The 17090-nt window shown below is 42.3% G+C and overlaps 1 protein-coding gene across 1 annotated transcript in view; it reads right to left on the reverse strand.

Moving 5' to 3' along the window:
• LOC124606592 (facilitated trehalose transporter Tret1-2 homolog) overlaps nt 1–17090 on the reverse strand; it is a 74462-nt gene that overhangs the window by 46178 nt on the left and 11194 nt on the right. The window contains exon 3 of the mRNA XM_047138577.1: nt 8223–8492. Coding sequence (XP_046994533.1) covers nt 8223–8492 — 270 coding nt within the window. The remainder of the gene's footprint in view (nt 1–8222; nt 8493–17090) is intronic.

The raw sequence follows: 17090 nt of genomic DNA on the forward strand, positions 1-17090 counted from the left end.
GCATCAAAGAATCACCTGTTTAGTATTTGAGGGCAGCGTGGAGGGTAAAAATCTTAGAGGGAGACAAAGAGATGAATACACTAAACAGATTCAGAAGGATGTAGGTTGCAATAGGTACTGGCAGATGAAGAACCTTGCACAGGATACAGTAGCATAGAGAGCTGCATCATACACGTCTCTGGACTGAAGATCACAACATAAACAACATTGGCAATAGCGTAGCACATTAACGTAAGTATTCTGACACAGTTGTCCAACCACTGTATTTTCTTGAAGATGTCTGCAGGATGATTCAGAACTAATATCAAAATAATATGGTTCTTGTTGATGGTTCTGTAATCTAAATATATTATCCTTTATGCTTTGTTTCCCGAAAAGTGGTTCTGTAATTCATTATTGAATTGAAATGTGTGGAATAAATTGGTTACTTCTCTTTCTAAGAAACCTGTGTCTATAACCAGTACTGCAAATACTGCTGAACTGAAAGCCTCATTAAATTTAGTGCGTGGGTTTTCCAGTGAATGTTGTGATGCATCTTTAATGTCCAAAAATTACTACCCTTTCTTGTATTTCATTGCTTGAGTTACTGTTTTATTGCTATCAGCTCTGAACCTGGTGCAACTACCTTTCTAGAATACTGTATTTTCCATATGATGTGTTCTGGTTCACACAATCAAAAGTAAAAGAATTACAGAGAGATAGAGGAAATTTGCAGTGGTGTATTAATCAGAGAGGGGAATATACGGTGAGTCCCAGCTCTTTACACGTATCGAAACCCTTTTTTCGGCAAAAGTTAGAGCGTTGAGGGGTACTTATATTTTAATGTTTTTAGCGCTGGAATCAACTGAGATGCTCAAGTACGAGCATTTTTTTAAATGGAAGAGTTTACATTTTATAACTGCATTCGATAGCGTTTGATAAGACAACTATTGTGACATAGTGTTTGTTAATGTTGACGTTGAAACCTGTCTTAAAAAAATTCGAGAAATGTCTTAGAATGTGAGTGCGCAGTGGCCAGAAACATTATTTGCTGCGCAAACACTTGAGAGCAGGCGTCTCGAACCAGGCTGCGTAGTCGTATACCGTGAGGTGGGTAGGCTTGCACTACGAGGATGAAGCTTTATTTCCCCTTGAACCAACTTACGACCGAGATGCAGGTTCACCTACGAGTGTTGTATATGGAAATATGAGATAAGCTAGAATCTAGAGTATTAAAAAGGCCTTAGGAAAACTATTTCACATTTATGTATCCTCCCAGATTTACATGAGGTGAGGTGAAACAGAGAAATGAACTTCTCATTCTTTAAAAATAAAGAGGTCTTATCCGCTGCAAAAAGCAAGTGCTTTACTAAATATCTAAACGTTAGAAGGAAGATTTGACCTATCTCTTCCTACGTGGCTGCGTGCTCCTTAGAGGTAAAATACAATCTGCCAGACAACTGTCTCTACCTGCTCTTCTTTAAACTATTTCAAATGGGATACATTCATTGAACTATAGATTTTATTAAAAATACTTTGGTGATCACTTGTAAATCGCAAAATAAATATTCCTCTTAACGAAATATCGTTCCATGTTGAACGTAAACACGTAATGACAGAGTTACCAGCTATGTGCAATACACGCTGTCGACCTTTTGAGACTGCAATGCAATTTCATACATACGTAAGTGAAATAAGCAATTTAGTAACAGTGATTTGGTAACCACCGAAATCAATCAAGGCACGTTTGCAATCGCCGTTCGAAAGAACGAGGAACAGATGTAATAACAGTCGATGATATAGTAGTGCATGCACCATCGATTCGACGACACACAGTCTGATGTAAGGCCGCCCGGTTAGCCGTGGGGCCTAACGCACGGTTTTCCTGAGTGGGAAGGAGCGCCTGTTCCCCGGCACGAATCCGCCCGGCGGGCGTGTGTTGAGGTCCGGTGAGCCAGCCAGTCTGGGGATGGTTTTTAGGCGGTTTTCCATCTGCCTCGGCGAATGTGGGCTGGTTTCCCTTATTCCGCCTCAGCTACACTATGTCGGCGGTTGCTGCGCCAACAAGTTCTCCACGTACGCGTACACCACCATAAAGCCGTCGGCACACGGACCGTGCTGTCGAACATTAACGTTGAGCGTGCCAAGTTCAACGTGCTGCTGAACGCTCAGGAACGATGCGACTCGTGCATACGGTACGTGGGCGCCAACGTGGTATACGCAATCGCAACGCACTCTAGCGGCAGTTGAGGGATGTTTCTAGTTCGTAAATCACACTGTTTACTCAACGGGCGAGCGTAAATTCCCACGTTAGCTCTATTAAAACGCACATTTCTTCCATCGTCCACGAAAAGGAAAGTACCATGTCCAATCAATAAGGACACACGCTTATGAAAGTTCCATTACAAACAGTGCGTTATAAATATGGAATACTTCTCCGCATAAGATAAACATTATTCCATCATTCCTACATTTTAGTAAAACCCCAAGGTCAGTTTCACTTGATCACTGTTCCTACCCAGTAGCAGAATCTTTGCCACATGTGAATTACGAAGCGTAAAAGAAGAAGGAGCAAAATATCTTTATACAAGTAGCGCAAGCTGTCCTTTAGATTGCCGGCCGAAGTGGCCGTGCGGTTAAAGGCGCTGCAGTCTGGAACCGCAAGACCGCTACGGTCGCAGGTTCGAATCCTGCCTCGGGCATGGATGTTTGTGATGTCCTTAGGTTAGTTAGGTTTAACTAGTTCTAAGTTCTAGGGGACTAATGACCTCAGCAGTTGAGTCCCATAGTGCTCAGAGCCATTTGAACCATTTTTTTTGTCCTTTAGATTAAGCCAATCGAAGAAAGTCACCCCTCAAAAAAAGGTGAAATTATATTTACATTACATCAAATATTATAGTCTATACTTATATTAAACTAATAATGAAGCATCAGAACCTAATAAAAACGCGAATAATAGGAAAAAAATTGGTTGTGTCAGGACGCGAACCACCGCCCCTACAAAAGAACTCTAATGGGACAGGGACGCTATTCATTACCCTACATCAAGATGACGCATTTCGTTTCTAATCATAGTATCTTACCGCTTGCTAAAAACCTTAATCGTAGATATGTTGCTAACTGAAATTTAATTATAAGAAATTGTACCAAGAACAATGCGTTTTGGGTGGATCTTGAGTGTGTAGCTGCCTTCAAATAGTTTACTCTCATAATACGCAAGTTACAATAATTCCTTTGCTATGAATATGATGTTTCTCATTATTTTATTGAAACGAATCACACAGTTAACAACGTGTTTTACAGTGCTTCCCAATTTTCTGGTGCTCGGAACGGCATATATACATATAGGCTTGAAATGAATGCCAATATGGCGCCTCACAACTCTGTACTGAAGGGAGACGGCGTGCTTGTGACGTAGGCGGCGTTGTGCCATCTCATTGGTCAACGCTCAGACGCACGCTCAGAATATCTGACATGCCAGATATTGCTCTGCACGTTCGGAAAGACTCTCGAGCGTGCTATTCCATGCTGTGACGTCAGAAACTCGGCACGCTCAACGCTCAACTTTCGGATGCACGGTCCATGTGCCGACGGCTTTACTCTACCAGGCAAACATAGGGGTTACACTCGTCTGGTGTGAGACGTTCCCTGTGAGGGTCCACCGGAGGCCGAACCGCACAATAACCCTGAAAGAGTGGTTCGGAGTGGGGCGACAGAAGGGTGAAGTGGACTGCGGTAATCGTCGCGGCGCTGTGGGCCGCTGCGGCTGCGGCGGGGACGGAGCATCTCCGTCGTTTCTAGGTCCCCAGTTAACATACCATACAGAACAATACAATAGTCCGATGTAGATGGGTCTTCGTCGTAGACTGCGTCTTTGAGTGCTCCCCAAAGAAAGAAATCAAGAGGAGTCACATCGGGAGACCTCGCAGACCATTTGGCAACAGAACTTCGTCCTGTCGAACATCCAGGAAAGTTGTCATTCAGTATTTTCTTTGCAACACGGGACGAGTGAGCTGGGCAATCGTCGCGTGCAGCCATATATACTCTCGAATGTCCAGCCGTACCTCTTCTGGAGGAACAGACAGATGGTTTGTCAGAAATTGTGAGTACGAATGCCCATTTAGAAAGCGTGGGACAGTGTAAGGCCCCTATGATGCTGCACCATACGTTTACGCTCCACGGCCGTTGATGTTGCAGCTGACGAAACCAGTGTGGATTTTCGGCTGCCCAGTAGTGCATGTTATGCAAATTTACATTAGGGTTGTTTGTAAAAAGCAAACGTTGGAAAAACGTAGCGCTGTCTCTCAGCTGCTGAAGAGCGAACCGACAAAATTCTGTACGATGTTCGAAATCACCGTTGTCGAGTGCCCAGTGTAGTGGCAGATGATAGGGATGGAAATTCTGTCGGTGCAAGATGCGAATGAGAGTCGTCTGCCTGATTCCACATTCCTTAGAAATCTGTCTCGTACCACTGTGCGGATCCATTAGTGTCGTAGCCAGAACAGCTTCTTCGTGTTCTCTGTCAGTTGCAGTCTTCTTTCTTGTCCTCTTTTTGAAGTTCAAGCAGTCTATCCGCACCGCGTTTTAATAACTCGAGCAATTGCCTGGAGCATCGGACACTGGCAATCCAGGTAGGTAGCCCCACACCGCTGTATTATTTTTTCGGTATTTCTTTTACATTCACCATGTAAAAGCAGCATATGCATCGTCTCCTCATTGGTGTTTTTGTCTGCAAGCAACGAATATCGAAGCAGTAATGAACGGCGTACAGTGCAGACAAGTAAACAGGCAAATGTGTTGACATTTTGAGTTTGGACACAGGGTAACACGGGAGCTTTGCTTGGAGGTGTTTTTTGCACCGTTAATGCCGATTATGGCCACCATTCTCTCACATTCTAGGATATTTCTCGAATTTTTTTACGAAATGTTTCAACGTGAACATTAACAAACGATACATCACTTACTCGTCTTCTCAAAAGCTATCGAACGCAGCGATGAAAATTATACGGTTTCATTTAAAAATGTATGTCTCCGTTGGTACCTGAGCTAAAAACATTCTAACATTTACCGAAAACCACATTTCGATATGTGTAACCGTTCACGAAATGAAAGGGGTGTTACGTCTTACGTGATTCACGCTCTGAAGTGTCCTCCTCTATGTAAAAGCAGAAGATGACAGCGGTTTGAACTGCAAGATAACGTCAAAACCCTTTAGTCGAGTCATTTCAACGTTTGACTGACTTGATTATCAGATGAGTTTTTGGTATACGAATAACATTGGTTGGTTTGATAATTCACGGTGCACTTCAGGCTGTTAGCTAGACAGCATCGTTTTACAGATAATTTTTATGCCTTTAGATGTACTAAGACCGAGCTATGGTCATCGAATAACCTATAATTTAATTAGGCAGTGTTAATTAAGATTGTGTGCATTTTGATAAATTATTGAGATGATTCTGATGCAGAAATATTCAATTTTAAAGCCCATTGTTCTTACAAAGTATGTCTTATATTTTGCCGCAATGTTAGAATTTTTCGAGTTTTGTAATTGCACCTATGTACAACGTGCATGTGTTTTGATAAATAATTTAATTTTCGAAATATCGACTTTGTCATTATCTTTGTTTTTCATTCATCTTTGGTCATGTTGTGTGTAAACGAAGTAAAGATTCTCCTTTTACATTGCTGTTTAAGTGATATATCATAATACAACCACCTTCTTCATTCCTTCGTAAAATGGTGTTTGTTTGAATATAGTGTTATCTTGTGGTTGAGTATAAGAAATAGTATTTTAGAGAGCCATACTTCCAATTGGTAAATATTGCACTTGTTTGTTTTGTATTTAACCTCTGTTATGTGTGGTTCAGATGTAATATAAGGCATCTGTTATGTTTTCTAGTGATGCGCTATTTTTGGTCCCATAAAATGGTGGCGAAACATTACCGAAAACCTTTAGAGATGACACTACGTTCTATGACAAAACATCACATTGAAATATCAAGATTCTTTAAATATTTATAGTTGTTGCACTTGTAGATGTTGACATATTTAAATTGAAGGTGCATTCTACCTAATACCAAAAGTAGGCCTAATTATTTACGGTCTTCCACTAATTCAGAATGACTATTTGTTTTTGTGTTTGCCTAGTATTTTAGCTAACATGATGATGTCAAGAATGATTACATGATGTGCACATGATAAGCTTCAAGGTCAATGATTGTTGGAGGTCATATCTGATTCAGACATACGTACTCACTTGGGTTATAGTATATTACTGGCCATTAAAATTTCTACACCAAGAAGAAATGCAGATTATAAACGGGTATACATTGGACAAATACATTATACTAGAACTGACATGTGATTACATTTTCACGCAATTTGGGTGCATAGATCCTGAGAAATCAGTTAAAAAATGGTTCAAATGGCTCTGAGCACTATGGGACTCAACTTCTGAGGTCATTAGTCCCCTAGAACTTAGAACTAGTTAAACCTAACTAACCTAAGGACATCACAAACATCCATGCCCGAGGCAGGATTCGAACCTGCGACCGTAGCGGTCTTGCGGTTCCAGACTGCAGCGCCTTTAATCGCACGGCCACTTCGGCCGGCCGAGAAATCAGTACCCAGAACAACCACCTCTGGCCGTAATAACGGCCTTGAAACGCCTGGGCATTGAGTCAAACAGAGCTTCGATGGCGTGTACACGTATAGCTGCCCATGCAGCTTCAACACGATACCACAGTTCATCAAGAGTAGTGACTGGCGTACTGTGACGAGCCAGTTGCTCCGCCACCATTAACCAGACGTTTTGAGAGATCTGGAGAATGTGCTGGCCAGGGCAGCGGTCGAACATTTTCTGTATCCAGAAAGGCCTGTACAGGACCTGCACCATGCGGTCGTGCATTATCCTGCTGAAATGTATGGTTTCGCAGGGATGGAATGAAGGGTAGAGCCACGGGTCGTAACACATCTGGAATGTAACGTCCACTGTTCAAAGTGCCGTCAATGCGAGCAAGAGGTGACCAATACGTGTCACCAATGGCACCCCATACCATCACGCCGGTTGATACGCCAGTATGGCGACGACGAATACACGCTACCAATGTGCGTTCACCGCGATGTCGCCAAACGCGGATGCGACCATCATGATGCTGTAAACAGAACCTGGATTCATCCGAAAAAATGACGTTTTGCCATTCTTGCACCCAGGTTCATCGTTGAGTACACCAACGCAGGCGCTCCTGTCTGTGATGCAGCGTCAAGGGTAACCGCAGCCATGGTCTCCGAGCTGATAGTTCGTGCTTCTGCAAACGTCGAACTGTTCGTGCAGATGGTTGTTGTCTTGCAAACGCCCCCATCTGTTGACTCAGGGATGGAGACGCGCCTGCACGATCCGTTACAGCCATGCGGATAAGATGCCTGTCATCTCGACTGCTAGTGATACGAGGCCGTTGGGATCCAGCACGGCGGTCCGTATTACTTTCCTGAAACCATCGATTCCACATTCTGCTAATCCTTGGATCTCGACCAACGCGAGCAGCAATGTCGCGATACGATAAACCGCAATCTCGTAAGGCTACAATCCGACCTTTATCAAAGTCGGAAACGTGATGGTACGCATTTCTCCTCCTTACACGCGGCATCACAACAACGTTTCACCAGGCAACGCCGGTCAACTGCTGTTTGTGTATGAGAAATCGGTTCGAAACTTTCCTCATGTCAGCACGTTGTAGGTGTCGCCAGCGGCGCCATCCTTGTGTGAATGCTCTGAAAAGCTAATCATTTGTATATTACAGCATCTTCATCCTGTCGGTTTAATTTCGCGTCTGTAGCGCGTCATCTTCATGGTGTAGCAATTTTAATGGCCAGTAGCGTATATTTGACATTACTCCATTTTTCGAATTTCCGAGACAATTGTATCTAGGGGGGACCTACATTAACTTAGAGACCACGCTTGCACGTAGATGAACCACCGCACAGGAAAATCACAAATGTTCGATGAATGGTCATTAGCTGTATGGGATGGGTCGACGGTCCCCTGCGAGTCAGGTTGTCGTCCATTTGATTATGGGACATCACAAACCCATTTCTACCAGGTCTCTGTGGAGACAAATGCCAAGGCTTTAGTAACTGACGACCGACATCACATTCAGCGCCTTCCAATAACTTTTGGTCACTCAGTCTACGGTTCTCTTCACTGGAAGTTTTCTGCAGAGCTGCCGCCTCAAATATAGGCTGACCTTCATCTGACGCAGTTCCGACATGATGTCGCGGTCCGGGTCCCGCAGCCAGCGCAACGACTTCTCGGCGGCGGCGTCCTTCCCCACGGCCAGCAGGTAGTAGGGCGACTCGGGCATCCAGGCGAAGCACGCCACGGCCACCAGCGGCGACGCCAGCCCGATGGCTGCCAGTGTCTTGTACGACACGAACGGGCCCACGCAGGAGACGATCACGAAGCCGGTCGTCATCGAGAGCTGGATGAGCGAGGAGAGCGCGCCTCTGACGTCCGCCTGCCAACGGAAATTACGCAATCCAGCACTACAGCATTCGAATCCACATTTGAAATGAAACTAATTAAAAAAGTAAAAATCACGGTTAATCACAATACCGAATCCCACACAACAATGTTTCCAAATACGGTCTTCAACATCTACGTGATGTAGAACCGTGTTGATGTCGAACTGTGCATTTTTAAACTTGCATGTGGTAGCTGTGCGTCACCCCTTCTACAAAAGCAGTTACGAAGAATGTACGGTTTCTTTACTGCATACAGTTTTTGGTAAATCGAAGCAAGCCATGTCATTGAAAATTGTTACATAGTAAACGACAAACGATATCGGCGTGAAACACTACAGATACTCCTTGCTGCAGACAACAACATGAAAATAGGTCTCCTTGAACAAGTAAAATAAGAGAGTCCCAGGAGAAATGTTCAATAATCAGGGATAAGACAGGAAGCAAAAAAGTCTAATAAGCACGGTTCTGAACAGCAGGCCTTAAGAGCTAAGAGCATTTCTTCGTCTTTGGTACTATTAAGCAAATTTTTTTCTGTTGCAAGCTCTTTGCTTTCCATATCTTGCAGATGGCAGAGTGGACCAAAACAAATAAAATCACCAGTTAACATACCCTCTAAACTGGCTATCTTAAGAGCTATGAGCACTTCTTCATCCTCGCTACTGAGGAATAAGTATCTTCTGCTGATCTCGTATGATATGCATTTTTGGACCCAAGTCTACTAGACAATTTTTTTTTTTTTGGTCCATGCTACCTCCAACAAAACTACGAAAGCACAGAGTTAGCAGTAGAAGACATTTGTTTCACAGTATTACAAATGAAGAAGTGCTCGTAGATTTTACGTTATGCATTGCAGAACCCATGTTTATTAGAAATTTTTGCTTCGAATGGTCTTTCCTGTCACAGCCCCGAATTTTGACCTTCCTCCTGGGGCAACCTGTGTACCCAAACAGTCTAACCTCAGTCTTAATAATAATAAAATCAACAACCCTTTATAATACTACACTCAACAACTCTACCGTTCTTCACAACAGAATTTGTATACTTTATTAATACAGGATGACTGACGATTTCATCCTGATGGATTAACCTACATCACAAATTCTCAATACCTATGTATTGGGTAAGAAGAATCTAGATTTCCTTGTGTGTCTTCGTTAACTTTGATTTTTAACTTCGTATTTTTGTTTGATGTATTAAATTGCATGAACATTTATAGATTATAAATTTGCACTCCTCCTCCTCCCCTAACCTCCTCTTGCTCCGCAACTTGTAAAGCTGTCACGTTATTACCTTTATTGGTCTTGTCTAACTTCTTTCTCTACTTTTACATAAAGTGACTTCTGTGTAACTATGCTCTGATGTAACATCCAGGTAAATGTTTATTCACTACTTATGATAATTTATGTAATAGTAATTACTCTATGGATGTAATGTCAAAAGTAATGTGGTATAAAAGATTGTAAAAGTTAAAATTTTTATTGCAAATCGGCTTCATGAATAGGGAAAGTAGGTTTGTAATCATGTAAAACTCGGTGTCGAGCCCCTCCGCAACGTAGCTTGTTAGGCTGTAATAGAAAAAGTGGATCTGGCGGTCAAACTGCGAAACTCCTTTGTGGCATGAGTCACTCTGTGGCTTGCACGCCAAGGGTGGGCATCTTGTGCACTGAAAGACGCTAGAGGAACTGCAAGATTAAATAATATAGACTCAGATGCGAAAATAGTTTGGCTTATGTTTCATGGCGTACTTTGGTTAGCTGTGTACTATGAAAATCCGACGCTAACAAGAGAATTTTCGTAGCTTGTTACACAGGAAGAGCCACGGATACATATTCCGCCTTGTTTTTTTTGTATAGCACAGGAGATCGACGCTGCCACCAGCTTCATCTCGAATTATCAACTGAGTAACGCATAATTGCATGTTCTCGTTGTTGTTGTGGTCTTCAGTCGGGAGACTGGTTTGATGCAGCTCTCCATGCTACTCTATCCTGTGCAAGCTTCTTCATCTCCCAGCACCTACTGCAACCTACATCCTTCTGAAGCTGTTTAGTGTATTCATCTCTTGGTCTCCCTCTGCGATTTTTACCCTTCGCGCTGCCCTCCAATACTAAATTGGTGATCCCTTGATAGCTCAGAATATGCCCTACCAACCGATCCCTTCTTCTAGGTAAGTTGTGCCACAAATTTCTCTTCTCTCCAATTCTATTCAATACCCCCTCATTAGTTATGTGATCTACCCATCTAATCTTCAGCATTCTTCTGTAGCACCACATTTCGAAAGCTTCTATTCTCTTCTGGTTTAAACCATTTATCGTCCGTGTTTCACTTCCATACATGGCTACACTCCATACAAATACTTTCAGAAATGACTTCCTGACACTTAAATCTATACTCGATGTTAACAAATTTCTCTACTTCAGAAATGCTTTCCTTGCCATTGCCAGTCTACATTTTACATCCTCTCTACTTCGACCATCATCAGTTATTTTGCTCCCCAAATAGGGGGAGACTACTTTAAGCGTCTCCTTTCCTAATCTAATCCCCGATTTAATTCCACTACATTCCATTATTCTCGTTTTGCTTTTGTTGATGTCCATCTTATATCCTCCTTTCAAGACACTGTCCATTCCGTTCAGCTGCTCTCCCAAGTCCTTTGCTGTCTCTGACAGAATTACAATGTCATCGGCGAACCTCAACGTTTTTATTTCTTCTCCATGGATTTTAATTCCAACTCCAAATTTTTCTTTTGTTTCCATTACTGCTTGCTCAATATACAGATTGAATAACATCAGGCATAGGCTACAACTCTGTCTCACGCCCATCCCAACCATTGCTTCCCTTTCATGCCCCTCGACTCTAATAACTGCCATCTCGTTTCTGTACAAGCTGTAAATAGCCTTTCGCTCCCCGTATTTTACTCCTGCCACCTTCAGAATTTTAAACAGAGTATTCCAGTCAACATTGTCAAAAGTCTACAAATGCTAGAAACGTAGGTTTGCCTTTCCTTAATCTTTCTTCCAAGATAAGTCTTAGGGTCAGTTTTGCCTCACGTGTTCCAACATTTCTACGGAATCCAAATTGATTTTCCCCGAGGTCTCGCTTCTACCAGTCTTTCCATTCGTCTGTAAGGAATTTGTGTCAGTATTTTGCAGCAGTGGCTTATTAAATTGATAGTTCAGTAATTTTCACATCTATCAACACCTGCTTTCTTTGGGATTGGAATTATTCAAATGGCTCTGAGCACTATGGCACTTAACTTCTCAGGTCATCAGTACCCTAGAACTTAAAACTACTTAAACCTAACTAACCTAAGGACATCACACACATCCATGCGCGAGGCAGGATTCGAACCTGCGACCGGAGCGGTCGCGCGGTTCCAGACTGTAGCGCCTAGAACCGCTCGGCCACCCCGGCCGCCTTGGAATTATTATATTCTTCTTGACGTCTGAGGGTATTCCGCCTATCTCATATATCTTGCTCACTGGATGGTAAAGTTTTGTTATGCCTGGCTCTCCCAAGGCCGTCAGTAGTTCCAATGGAATTTTGTCCACTCCCGGTGCCTTGTTTTGACTCAGGTCTTTCAGTGCTCTGTCAAACTCTTCGCGCAGTATCGTATCTCCCATTTCATCTTCATCTACATTCTCTTCCATTTCTATAATATTGTCTGCAAGAACATCGCCCTTGTATAGACCCTCTATACACTCCTTCCACCTTTCTGCTTTCCCTTCTTTGCTTAGAATTGGGTTTCCATTTGTGCTGTTGATATTCATACAAATGGTTCCCCTTTCTCCAAAGGTCTCTTTAATTCTTCTTCTACTGTATTTTTCCCCGATTCTTGTCAATCGTTCCCTAATGCTCTCCCGGAATCTCTCTACAATCTCTGGGTCTTTCAGTTTATCCATGTCCCATCTCCTCAAATTCCCAGCTTTTTGCAGTTTCTTCAGTTTTAATCTACAGCTCATATCCAATCGATTGCGCTAGAAATGTCTTACAACGTCAAACCTGGTTCCTGAATTTCTGTCTTACCATTATATAATCAATCCGAAACCTGTCAGTATCTCCAGGCTTCTTCCATGTATACAACCTTCTTTTATGATTCTTGAACCAAGTGTTAGCTATGATTAAGTTATGCTCTGTGCAAAATTCTACCAGGGGCTTCCTCTTTCATTTCTTACCCCCAATCCATATTCACTTACTACGTTTCCTTTTCTCCATTTTCCTACTATCGAACTCCAGTCACTCATGACTATTAAATTTTCGTCTCCCTTCACTATCTGAAAAATTTCCTTTATCTCATCATAAATTTCATTAATTTCTTCGTCATCTGCGGAGCTAGCTGGCATATAAAGATGTACTACTGTGGTAGGCGTGGGCTTCGTATCTATCTTGGTCACAATAATGCGTTCACTATGCTGTTTGTAGTAGCTTACCCGCATTCCTATTTTCCTATTCATTATTAAACCTACTCCTGCATGACCCCTATTTGATTTTTTGTTTATAACCCTGTAGTCACCTGACCAGAAGTCTTGTTCCTCCTGCCACCGAACATGACTAAGTCCCACTATATCTAATTTTAACCTATCCATTTCCCTTTTTAAATTTTCTAACCTACTGGCCCGATTAAGAGATCTGACATTCCACGCTCCGATCCGTAGAACGCCAGTTTTCTTTCTCCTGATAACAACGTCCTCTTGAGTAGTCCCCGCCCGGAGATCCAAATGGGGGACTCTTTTACCTCTGGAATATTTTACCTAAGAGGACGCCATCATCATTTCACCATACAGTAAAGCTGCATGTCCTCGGGAAAAATTACGGCTGTAGTTTCCCCTTGCTCTCAGCCGTTCGCAGTACCAGCACTGCAAGGCCGTTTTGGTTATTGCTACAAGGCCAGATCAGTCAATCATCCAGACTGTTGCCCTTGCAACTACTGAAAAGGCTGCTGCCCCTCTTCAGGAACCACACGTTTGTCTGGCCTCTCAACAGATACCCCTCCGTTGTGGTTGCACGTACGGTACGGCTATCTGTATCGCTGAGCCACGCAAGCCTCCCCACCAACGGCATAGTCCATGGTTCATGTGAATAATTGCATAGAACAGTCATATGGCTTCATTTTCAATAATAATTCAGTGTTCTGTAAACTTTGTTTCGAACCACCGTGTTTTATCACTAGTCATTTTCCAGTGGAGGGTCCTATCCCAAGTGCTACGATAAATCCAAGTATCCTATGTTATTCAACTGAAAAGCCATTATCTTCCTTGACGAATGTTAATAAAATTTGTGAAGTTGTAAAGTACATAATCATTTAGTGAGCATAAGTTTTCATAAAGGGACATTTAATGTTTCATCAAAGTACAATTACTGAGAGAAAATTAAAGTATCCGAAGATTTTTTATTGTAGTAATAACATGTGCAACTTCATGTGTTATGTTGTTAACAGTGTTTTCTATATTGTGTTGTGACTAAAGTGCTCAACCTCGATCTGATTCCACCGATAGTTAAGTTTTAAATGTCGCATTATAACAACAGTAATCAAGTATAACCAATTGGCTACAAACATTCAAACTATACTGAATCAAGGTTTCAGGTGTTCCACTTAAGCTAACTACTGAATATTCCTTGAGAATGGAAACAATGATCTGTACAAAAGATACAATTACTTCATAAATATTTCAACAGTAGTAATTTCCTTTAGTTAAAGTGACAAAAGAACCTCTTGTCCAAGTTAGTACTGCTACACCATTAGTAAGCATTTACCTATAAATATCTTTATCTCCCTATTGTAATGCACAGATAGTAAGTGTTATTAGGAGCCAGTTGATGCCTAAAGGTATTATTACTCCTCCTGTGTAGTTGAAGTCAAATCACCGGTGTGTTACTTGCTAAATTGTGCTACTGTCTTCCACTTTACCAGAAAACACAAGTTCGGTATCAAGTACAGCCAATCACAGTAGGTAACTTTCTTTATGAACCATGTTAATACTTGGTACAACTTTGCCTAATTAGGATGGCGACCTTTACCTTTTACGTAATTACAGTTTACTTTATTACTAATAGAAATTAAGTTCGATTCCCATTTGTTTTTTCTATTGTTTCCTCTCAACAGCAATATTTCCTGAGTCGATAAACAGTCTAATACCTTTCCAATGCGCACAGTCACAATCACAAAAATAAAAATTCTTTCACAGGAGGAACATTACCGATATATTACTAATCTGATAGCACGCGGTAGTCTTACAACCTTCCCTTCCCAGCCAACACACTCCACTCACTCCTTCTTCAGCCCTCTCCTCCCGCTTCCACTACTTCTCTTCTCTCCTCTCCTCTCCTCTTCTTCTGTCTCCCCTCCCCCCCCCCCCCCTTTCCACCCCACCTTGCTTGTCCTCTCCCTTCCCCACCGTTCCCTTCCATTCCTCTCAATTCTGTCGCTTCTCCTTATCTCTCCTGTTCTTCCTTTCCACTCTATCGTTCCCACTGTCCGTTTTCCTCCTCCCCAGACGTTACTTCCTCCCTTCCTCTACATCTCACTGCTCCTGCACAGTGTTAGTGTTAGTATGCAGATACGACTTTAAACTGAATAACTTTGTAAACTTTGGCAGAAAGCAAAATTTTAATTTAAGGATGGTCAGCCTTTTTACTATAACCCTTTTCTGTTCCCAAAGTAATCTCCATGGACAAACAGATTCTTCCATGTTGGCATTAATGTAATATAACAGACTATATCTATAGCTTTCATACTTTGAAAGCTAACTGTTGTCTTGTAAATTTACTCAAATGCCACAAAGAAGGTTTTGAAGATCTTTTATACTGATTTATGGCCTTTTTCAGACATGACCTGCGCACAATTATGGGAAGACAAATCCATGGTAGACACACAGCGACTGCTTGAATCTGCCAGAAAAATTAAAAAATTACACATGCAAATATCATTGCTGATTGAGTAATGAGTGATAGTCACTCGAAGTAAGTGCTAGAAAAGATTAGTCGGCTCATCGCTTTACAAACTGAAGAGAATCCCTGACAGAAAGCCAAGATGTTTACCCGTCATTGACTTTACCTGGCCCGGCATTCTCAGAAGGCGACTCGGCGGGACAGAGCAAGGTATCTTTGATACGTGTTTTGGCCAGATTGCATTGCTTGTAAAAACTGAGACTGTGCGATTGCAGGGGCCCCTCACGCTATCGAGCGCTGTAGTCTATCTGGAATTCATTAGTCCGTCCAAGCTCGATTATAATTTGTTACCAGTCCTAGTTTTCGCTGTCAGCATGCTGTGGAAGCACCTCAGATGCTGTGTTCTTCAAAACTAGCATTCCTTCCCACGGCGTGCAATCGCCTGCATAATGAATTATACTGGTCCACAAATTTTCACTTTTTATTTTTTACAGAAACGAAATTAAACGTATTTTATAGATTTACGTGTACTGAACACGCATATCAAGCTTAAAATTGTCTCCTAGCTCGAGGTTACAAGTAAATAATGTGTACGTTTCACAGTCACACTTATGGGACATTATAAGAGCTACATGCAAAATCATTGCGAAAAGTGTTACTCTGCCGCAGATGAGTGTGGTGGACATTTCCAGAACAATTTGGCAACACTACTTTACACAATGATTCATGTGTGCAACATCCAGTCTCGTGAGTATTGTCGAATGCAGAAACCAGAAACGATTTTATTTGTCGTTTGTCATAGCTTTGTGCTTTTGTGGTGTGGTAGTTTACTTGTCACGGGAACGAGTGTCATGGCGGTTAGAGGTGAGGTGTTGAAACTGAAGAACTGTGTTTACTATGTCCATGTATGCTTTTTGGCGTGAACCAACAAATTTTGCATCAGATTGCTATTTTTGTACCTACCTCCCTTAAGGAAAGGAGTCAACACTTAGAAAAAGAGGAATATTCAATATACTGGCATCCCATCTGTCATTCGTCCTGTGTTCATGGAGAAGGATTGCCAGTTCCCGTTTCCCCACGTGTACCACCATCAAGCAGTGATAGCGATAATGCTGAACCTGTAACGCCGGAAATGCATATCCTCCTATTTCCATCTATTGCACTGCAAATTTTTTTCCTTATTTTGTTACCTGAAGATATAACATTTCTGTGTCTTTGTATATTGTAATTGTTTTACTATTTGTATATATATGCATTTATGTCGATGTATAATTGGTTTGTTTTGTGAATATTATTTGTATTTATACGGTGGGTCTGGCCTAGGGAAAACTACATCGATAGGTCGTGTGGAGAACCAAAGTGTTTAGGATCTTTGGTAGTGTTAACTCTGCCACGTGGAGCGCGGGCTGAGCAGAGAGAGTCTGGCTGGAGTAGTGCAGTGGAGCAGGTGTGTTGTGTGACGCTCCCGCGAGTTGCCGCGCTTTCGGGGTTTGGCAGCATGTAATTGCGCTCGACTTGCTATGATAGTTTCTGACACGGTGTCACGGACGGGAAGCATTAGCTGGCGCACATGAAGAGCTCGTTTCGCCTGGTGACCGTGTCGAGAAGAAGGCGCGCCAACATCCAGCTTCTGCAACAGCGACGGCCGACAATGAATGACTGTCGCCACCTCCTCGATCGACGACTTCAAACCTTCAATCACCCAA

The sequence above is a fragment of the Schistocerca americana genome, chromosome 3, assembly GCF_021461395.2.
Source record: "Schistocerca americana isolate TAMUIC-IGC-003095 chromosome 3, iqSchAmer2.1, whole genome shotgun sequence".
NCBI classification, from domain to species: Eukaryota; Metazoa; Arthropoda; class Insecta; order Orthoptera; family Acrididae; genus Schistocerca; species Schistocerca americana.